Source organism: Lipotes vexillifer, unplaced genomic scaffold (genome assembly GCF_000442215.2).
Source record: "Lipotes vexillifer unplaced genomic scaffold, Lipotes_vexillifer_v1.1 scaffold820, whole genome shotgun sequence".
Classification (NCBI taxonomy): domain Eukaryota; kingdom Metazoa; phylum Chordata; class Mammalia; order Artiodactyla; family Lipotidae; genus Lipotes; species Lipotes vexillifer.
In genome coordinates, this window is record NW_006790074.1 from 463942 (window position 1) to 473015 (window position 9074).

General features: G+C 41.5%; 1 protein-coding gene across 1 annotated transcript in view; it reads left to right on the top strand.

The window, feature by feature from the left end:
• Positions 1-8360, top strand: part of ULK4 (unc-51 like kinase 4) — a 114603-nt gene extending 106243 nt beyond the window's left edge. Inside the window, 1 exon segment of the mRNA XM_007472126.1 lies at positions 8115-8360. Within this exon segment, the coding sequence (XP_007472188.1) occupies positions 8115-8360 (246 nt within the window).
• The last annotated feature ends 714 nt before the right edge of the window (positions 8361-9074 follow it).

Below are 9074 nucleotides of genomic sequence, written 5' to 3' on the forward strand. Positions count from 1 at the left end.
TTTTTTTGCGGTACGCGGGCCTCTCACTGTTGTGGCCTCTCCCGTTGCGGAGAACAGGCTCCGGACGCACAGGCTCAGCGGCCATGGCTCACAGGCCCAGCCGCTCCGCGGCATGTGGGATCTTCCTGGACCGGGGCACGAACCCGTGTCCCCTGCATCGGCAGGCGGACTCTCAACCACTGCGCCACCAGGGAAGCCCTATGGATACCTATTTTATTCAATGAATTGTAATGTGATACTACTATTACCACTATTATTATTTATTGTTTGGATGCTCAGATCATCCTAGAAGCCCTACAAGCTGGCTTTTGCGTCCCATTGACCTATTTCTTTTTTTAAAAAAAAATAAATTTATTTATTTTATTTTTGCTGCATTGGGTCATCGTTGCTGCACGTGGGGTTTCTCTAGTTGCAGCCAGCAGGGGCTACTCTTCATTGCGGTGCGCAGGCTTCTTATTGAGGTGGCTTCTCTTGTTGTGGAGCATGGGCTCTGGGCACACAGGCTTCAGTAGTTGTGGTGTACAGGCTCAGCAGTTGTGGCACACGGGCTTAGTTGCTCTGCGGCATGTGAGATCTTCCTGGACCAAGGCTCGAAGCCGTGTTCTCTTCATTGGCAGGTGGATTTTAGCGGCCATGGCTCACAGGCCCAGCCGCCCCGCGGCATGTGGGATCTTCCCGGACCGGGGCACGAACCCGTGTCCCCTGCATCAGCAGGCAGACTCTCCACCACTGCGCCACCAGGGAAGCCCGGCATGTGGATTTTTAACCACTGTGCCACCAGGGAAGCTCCCATTGACCTATTTCTATCATTGATCACTTCCTTACTTTCTGACACCATGCAGTTTCTGGGCTACTTTTGTACTTGCTCTGTCAGCCCTGGAACCAGTCATTTCTCCAAGGGACCTTTGGTATTTAGAAACCACGATCTGAGTGCTGTGCGTATTGCTATGGGGTGTTATTGTTTTCAGGCCTTCTTAGTATTCAGAGCTAGAAAAAAATATATGTTCTCATAATACGCATGCATATAGAATTGTTCTTATATCTATCATTGTGTGTATTTGGAACAAAACTCATGCATTCGTATTGATACTTCCAATTTTAATCCCATACTTAGGATTCTTTTTAGCCTTCCCATTTTCTGTGTTTGTAAATCTAATCTCATACAGAAACCTGGTTTCAGTTATTCTCAGTATATTTACCGATCTGTCCAATCAGTTAATTTATTCATTCAGCGTAACAGACTCCATCCACTCTGGCCGCTGCCTCTATGTCATTCTCTCTCTCCCGTGTCACTGCCACTCTGTGTCCTGAGCCACTTGTGCTCAGTGCTGCCATTCCCCTCTGACCTCTTTCCTCAGAATCTGATGTATTGCCCTTGGGAGGGGAAGGTAAGGGAAGATAGACTAAGGGAAAAAAAGGGCTAGGTATCATTTTTGATGCTTTATCTTCCCTAATTCCTTCCCCTTTGCTGTTTACATCCAGCCAGTCGACCTGTCCTCTGATTCTAATTCATAGATACTGCTCAGACCTGTCTGCCTCTCTCTGCAGCTCTGCTGCTGCCTCCATAATCCAGGCCACCACCATCTCTCACCGAGACCAGTGGAGCGGTCTTAACTGGTCTCCCACGGCCAGTTTGCTGCTCCACTAGTTCCATTTTCCATACAGGGTGAACGTCATAAAATCACATCTCCTCTTCTTACTGCTCTGCTAAAACTTTTCAACATCTTAAAATTTTTTTTTAAAGGATGATAATACTAGATAAACACTACAGAGTACTAGGTAGATGTTAAGAATTGGCAAGTGCTTTGAGTTTTAGGATAAAATTTAATGTTTAAAGCAGTTAGCACATTTTATGGAGTAAATTAGTTATGCTAGCTTATTTTACTATAATCCCTTATAGATTGTAAACTCCTGGAAAGCCAGGACTGTGTTTTGTTCATCTTTCTATCAGTTTGAAGCCAGGTCTTTGGTTGCAGGTTTGGACTTTTCCTACAGAGGTTGATATGGAGCCTCTTATCTCACGTCATGAGTGGAGGGCAGGAGGTTGATAACATTAAACGTTCTTCTTTACTTGGGATACAAGGCCACAAAGGTCCTGCTAATAATAGAATGGGGAATGCAGTATGAGATCATTGTTTGGGGATCCTAAAACAAAGTTATTCTAACATCATAATCTTAAGAAAAAAGATTCATTAAAGATTGAGGATATAGAAACTGAAAATACGCATCCTGAAGACAGTTTACACAGATTCCTAGAGGGATGGCAGTTGAATTTTTCCCAGCACGCCTTAGAGAGCTGAGCTTCTCTTTTGGTTCCTTTTCCGATAACAACCTCTCAGGAATGTGCTCTGGAGGTTAACGTACCCATTTAGTGATAAAGATCAGAATTCTTCACATGACTTTCAAGATGTTGGGTGATTTTTGCCTCTGCCTACCTTTTTTGTCACATCTCCTAACACTCATTCCCTCACTTACTGTGCTTCAATGACACACATATTCTGATATTTTCAAGAATTTCCAAGCACTTTTCGGCCTCAAGACTTTTCCCCTTGCTACTCCCTGTGCCCAGGATGCCTTCCTCCAGCTTTTCACATGGCCGATTCTTCATCTTTTAGTTCTCAGCTTAAATGTTACCTCTTTCATCAGGATGTTTCTTGCCCCTCGTGTCTCTTTGTGTTTTCTCTCATAGCAGTCAACACAGCTGTATTTATGCAACCTATGTATGCACATCATCATACATCCTGTTAGGAGGTCAGTTCTAGGAAGGTAGGGACCCTGTTGCCGTTTTTCCCTCCTGAGCACGTGTGGTAGGTGCCTGGTGGATATCCGTTGACTTGATGGATGCAAGAGCAAGGCTGGAGGATGGTGTCATCAGTGCTGAGTCACCACCTTGCTCCTTGTTCCGCGTGTTAACAGTCTGTGCCTACTGCCTGTGTCACTGATTTTCTGACCCATTTCTCCTGGTCATCTCTTGGCCCCATAGAGTCCCCCAGTACCAGTGTGATGCAGATGAGCAGCATTAACATCACCTGGGAACTTGTTAGAAACACAGGTTTCTGGACCCTGACCCAGACCTGCTGACTCAGAATCTCTGCGGGGAGAGGCCCAGTAATCTGCATTCTAACAAGCCTCCAGGCGCTTCTAATGCCTGCTGAAGTTCGAGAACCACTGCCCTAGACCTTGGAGCTCTTGAAAAACACTGGCCTGGCTTGGAGTGAAAGATGGCTAATTAATCCTTCCCGCTCGGGAGTGGTGGCATCCATGGCTTAGGGATTAGTTGTTGAAGGGAGCGGACCTGACTTGGGAAGTGTATTGAATGCATAAAAGGGTTCCTAGAATTATTAGGGTTACAGGGAATCTCTGTATGAGCCACAGTGCGAACGAGAGAAGCCTTTAGAGTTAGATTGAGTAGAATGGCTCCTATGAGGGAGGTTACTGGGCTAATTATAATTACTGAAGTGCTGAGAGGAAAGGTGACAAAGTGAAGAGTTTTTTGGGGCAGTGGTTCTCACTGGGGTTGGAGGGGAGCTTTTCAACAGCACTGACTGCTTCCTCCTCTCTCTCCACCCCCTGCCCCTGTTCTGATGTGTCTTAAGATCTCAGAGGTCAGATGAGAATGTGTCTAGTTTGAAAAAGTTCCCAATGTAATTTTCATATGACATGAAAAAATCATTCAAAAGACAGAAGAGAAATGGTTCTTAGACTTATTCCGTGGTGATTGTGTTCATGTTTCTAACAGATTTGCCGCCTTCAGTTTTGAATTAATCTCTTTCTTAGGCATTGCTTTTAATAAATAGGTGGTCACAGATTCTGGAGGTAACACAATGTCCTTTTGGAGGCAAATTTTGAAGTGAATTTTGAACTGAAAGTGTTCTTTCCAGTTTTAAAATGTAGTCTCAAGCTCTGTTTTAGTAAGTAAATATTTCAAAACGTAATCACTGAAGGTCTATCTTGAGATTTGATTTGGAAAATACAAGCCCTCATGTGCTCTTAAGCTTCTGTGAGCTTTCAACTGTGTTTGATATCCAGAAGTGATGGGTTAAAAGTTATTTCCTGCAGGAGCTTTTCAAAATGGAAGATAGGTTAGGCTTTTGAGCAGCTTTCTGAAGAGGAGAACTTCCAGTTGCCCTCATATTGCTTTGAATACACTTAGAAGCAGTCTGGACAAGTCTTGTATCAAGAAACATCCGCATTATGATTGCATAGGGATTTTATATCAATAGGAAGTCAGTTTTACTGTGAAAGCCTCTCAGAATTGTTACAGTGCTAATGAGACTTACTGTTCACTGTCTCGAAGCCAGTTTAAGGGAGACCCCTAAATATCCTTGAAAAATTCTAATTGTGGCATGATCTTTAGGGGCTCCATTTAGACTGCTCTTATTTTTTTTAATCCAGGGATTGAATAATCTTTGAAATAATACTGACTGAAATAATGAAGTAAATCTGTTTTCTTAATTGAAATATAATTGATTTACAATATTATATTAGTTTTAGGTGTACAGCATAGTGATTCAGTATTTTTACAGATTATACTCCATTAAATGCTATTACAAGATAATGCTATCATTTCCTGTGCTGTATTCTCTATCCTTATTGCTTATCTATTTTATACATAAGTTTGTATCTCTTAATCCCATACCCATGACTTGCCCCTTCCCCTTTTTCTCTCTCCTCTGGTAACCACTAGTTTGTTTTCAGTATCTGTGAGTCTGTTTCTGTTTCCATATACACATTTGTTTGTATTACTTTTAAAAATTCCACATGTAAGTCATATCATACAGTATTTGTCTTTGTCTGATTTATTTCACTAAGCATAATATTCTCTAGGTCCATCCACATTGCTGCAAATGGCAGAGTTTCCTTCTTTTTTATGGCCGAGTAGTATTCCGTTGTGTACCTATGTACTACATATTCTTTATCCACTCATCTGTTGTTTAGGTTTCTTTCATATCTTGGGTATTGTAAATAGTGCTGCTGTGAACATTGGGGTGCATCTATGTTTTCGAATTAGTGTTCTCATTTTTTTCTAGATATATACCCAGAGTGGAGTTCCTGGGTCATGTGGTAGTTCTATTTTTAGAGTTCTGAGGAACATCCATAGCGAATGCACCAGTTTACATTTCCACCAATAGTGTACGAGGATTCCCTTTTCTCCGCATCTTCTCCAACTTTGGTTATTTGTAGACATTTAAAAAAAATTATTTCTTTGGCTGCGTTGGGTCTTCGTTGCTACGCACAGGCTTTCTCTAGTTGTGGCGAGTGGGGCCTACTCTTTGTTGTGGTGTGCGGCCTTCTCATCGCGGTGGCTTCTCTTGTTGCGGAGCATGGGCTCTAGGGTGCGCGGGCTTCAGTATTTGTGGCACGCAGGCTCAGTAGTTGTGGCCTGAGGGCTCTAGAGTGCAGGCTCAGCATTTGTGGCACATGGGCTTAGTTGCCCCATGGCACGTGGGATCTTCCCGGCCCAGGGCTCGAATGTGTGTCCCCTGCATTGGCAGGCGGATTCTTAATCACTGTGCCACCAGGGAAGTCCCTGTAGACCTTTTGATGATAAACATTCTGACAGGTGTGAGGCCACCATTAGCCTGATAGCAAAATCAGACAAAGACACTACAAAAAATAACAGGCCAATACCTTTGATGAATATAGGTGCAGAAATTCTCAACAAAGTATTCGCAGAACAAATCCAACAGAATGAAAAAAGGATCATACACCATAATCAAGTTGGATTTATTCTAGGGATGCAGGGATGGTTCAACATTTGCAAATCAATCAGTAAGGTGCACTACATTAACAAAAGGAAGAATAAAAATCACATGATAATCTCCAGTAGATGCAGAAAAAGCATTTGACAAAATTCAACATCCCTTCATGCTAAAAACTTTCATTAAGGTGGGTATAGAGGGAACATATCTCAACATTGTAAAGGCCATTTATGACAAACCCACACTACCATTATACTCAGTGGTGAAAAGCTGAAAGCTTTTCCTCTAAATTCAGAAATAAGACAAGGATGTTCACTCTCACCACCTCTATTTAACACTGTATTGGAGGTCCTAGCCATAGCAATCAGGCAAGAAAAATAAATAAAAGGCATCATCTAAGTTGGAAGGGAAGAAGTAAATTGCCGCTATTTGCAGATAACATGATACTTTACATAGAAAAACCTAAAGTCTTCACCAAAAAACTATTAGAAGTAATAAGTGAACTCAATAAAGATTCAGGATACAAGATTAATATACAGAAATTTGTTGCTTCTCTATACACTAATAATGAACTATCAGAAAGAGAAATTAAAAAAAAAAATCACATCAAGGGACTTCCTTGGTGGTCTAGTGGTTGAGTCTCCATGCTTCCACTGCAGCGGATGCAGGTTTGATCCTTGGTTGGGGACCTAAGATCCTGCATGTCATGTGGCCAAAAAATTCAAATTAAAAAATAAAATCACAGCAAAATACTAAATATTAAAATACCTAGGAATAAACTTAACCACGGAGGTGAAGGACCTATTCTCTGAAAACTGTAAACACTGATGAAGGAAATTGAAGATGATTCAAAGAAATGGAAAGGTATCCTATGCTCTTGGATTGGAAGAATTAATATCAAAATGACCATACTGTCTAAAGCAATCTATTAGATTTAATGCAATTCCTATCAAAATACAACATTTTTCACAGAATTAGAACAAATAATCCTAAAATTCGTGTGGAACCACAAAAGCTCCCTAATTGCCAAAGCAATCTTGAGAAAAAGGAATGAAGCTGGTGGCACCACACTCCCAGGCTTCAAACTATACTACAAAGCTACAGTAATCAAAGCAGTATGGTGGGCTTCCCTGGTGGCACAGTGGTTGAGAGTCCGCCTGCTGATGCAGGGGACACGGGTTTGTGCCCCAGTCCGAGAAGATCCCGCATGCTGCGGAGCAGCTGGGCCCGTGAGCCATGGCTGCTGAGCCTGTGCATCCGGAGCCTGTGCTCCGCAACGGGAGAGGCCACAACAGTGAGAGGCCCGCGTACCACAAAAACAAAACAAAACAAAAAAAACAGTATGGTACTGGCACAAAAACAGACACATAGATCAGTGGAACAGAATAGAGAGCCTGGAAATAAACCTATGCACCTATGGTCAATCAGTCTTCAACAAAGGAGGTAAGAATATACAGTGGGGAAAAGACAGTCTCTTCAGTAGATGGGTCATCATTTTCCCTTCTTTACTACTCTCTCTGTCCTTCACCTGAGAGATGCATCAGACAAATTTCCCTTCCGAGAACCTGCTCTGCTCTTTGTGTCTCCATGTGAATACTTGTCCTCTTCTCTCTGGCTAGAATTTTCTTTACTTAGTTTTTCACCTTACTTTCCCACTCACCTTCAAAAACTGACTCAATTATCATTTTCCTTATGTAGCTTTTGTTGACTTGCTTTTCCTGCTTTTCCAAGCATAATTGAGTCAATTTCTATTACAACACATTAAATTCTATTAGTTTATTAATTTTAAGTTTCACCTTTGATAGTCTATGAGCAGTTGAGGAGTAGCTCAGGGGTCTGATTACCTTGGTTTGAATTCTAGCTTTGCCATTTACTAGCTATATGCCTTTGAGCAAGTTACTTAAATATTCTGTGCCTTAGTTTTATCACCTATAAAATGGGGTTAATAATAATACCTTTCATGTATGTTATTTGGAAGGATTAAATGAGGTAGTCTTCAGATATTCTCAGATCATGTTTTTCACATACTAAACAATAAACAAATACTTACTTTTATGACTATTTTTCAACCCTTAGCTTAGTGTCTGCACAAAGAACACTTATCTAATGTTTTTTATTAAAATTATTCTGTGTAGACTCATGAATTATTTTCTCATTTTAGTTAACTCATAATGCATAGGACCATTGTAAGAGATTCTAATGTTTTACAGCAACTTAAGTATTTATTGGTAGCTGGATTATTGTTTTAATTTTACATGTGTTGAAATTGCCCAAATTTCTTATGCCAAGGTAAGTAATGAAGGAGCAAGGTAAACACCTTCTACTCCTTTCCACAGAAGTATTTGTTCTCTTTCGGGGGACTGGTTCATGGGCTTGGAGTAGTCTGATGGATCTGTTCTCCTGTCCCTGCAGGCCTTGTGTAGAATCACTCGCCATTCTCCTACTGCCTTCCAGAATGTTATTGAGAAGGTGGGACTGACCTCAGTCATAAACTCCCTGGCCTCTGCCATCTGCAGAGTCCAGCAGTACATGTTGACCTTATTCAGTGCTATGCTGTCCTGTGGGATTCATCTTCAGAGGCTAATCCAAGAAAAGGTTTGACCTATTACTCTACTTTAAAAATTGTTGTGTTCTCCTACAATTTTAGTGGCTCAATAAGCAATGTATCTCTGTAGAATTTATTTTTCATCTCAAGGGGCCCTTTTGAACTTTGCCAAACCTCTGTACCACAGGCCATTCATCTGAAGATGTTATAAAGTCTTTTAGTGATTAAAATAGAAATCTGGTAAGTGGCTCTGCCTGCTTGTCCCATTTTATGAAAAGTTAGAAAATTTATGAGTCCTTCCTACGTGCTAATATTTCTTATGCCTCCTTGTCGTCAGCCCTCATCTCTTTTCCCATATCCCTTGCCTGCCTTAAGGAGTGGTCCCTTTATATTCTCTGTTTACCCTGATTCATTTTTATTCCTTTCCTTGTCCTAATACCCTGCCAGTACACATAACCTTCAGAGCTCCCTTTCTCTTGTTTTTAACTTAGTCTCCTTCCAATCGTTTGATATTCCTTTATTTTATGGAGTGTAGAGTTTGTAAGTATTCAATTCGTATCAGAAAACTACATAGCTGCAAAGAAGTCTCTGTAGTAGCTTTCCTCAAAGTGTCTTCTCTAGTGCCCGCTAAGGAGTGGTCCCTGGACCAGAAACATTGCATCACCTGGGAGCGTGTTGGATACACAGACCCTCAGGCCCCACCCACACCTGCTGAATCAGAATTGACATTTTAATGAGGTCTCTTGAGGATTTGTTGGAAGTTTATGGTTGGAGAAGCCCTGCCCTTGAACATTAGTGTTCAGTGAGATGTTAACAGGTGAAAAATG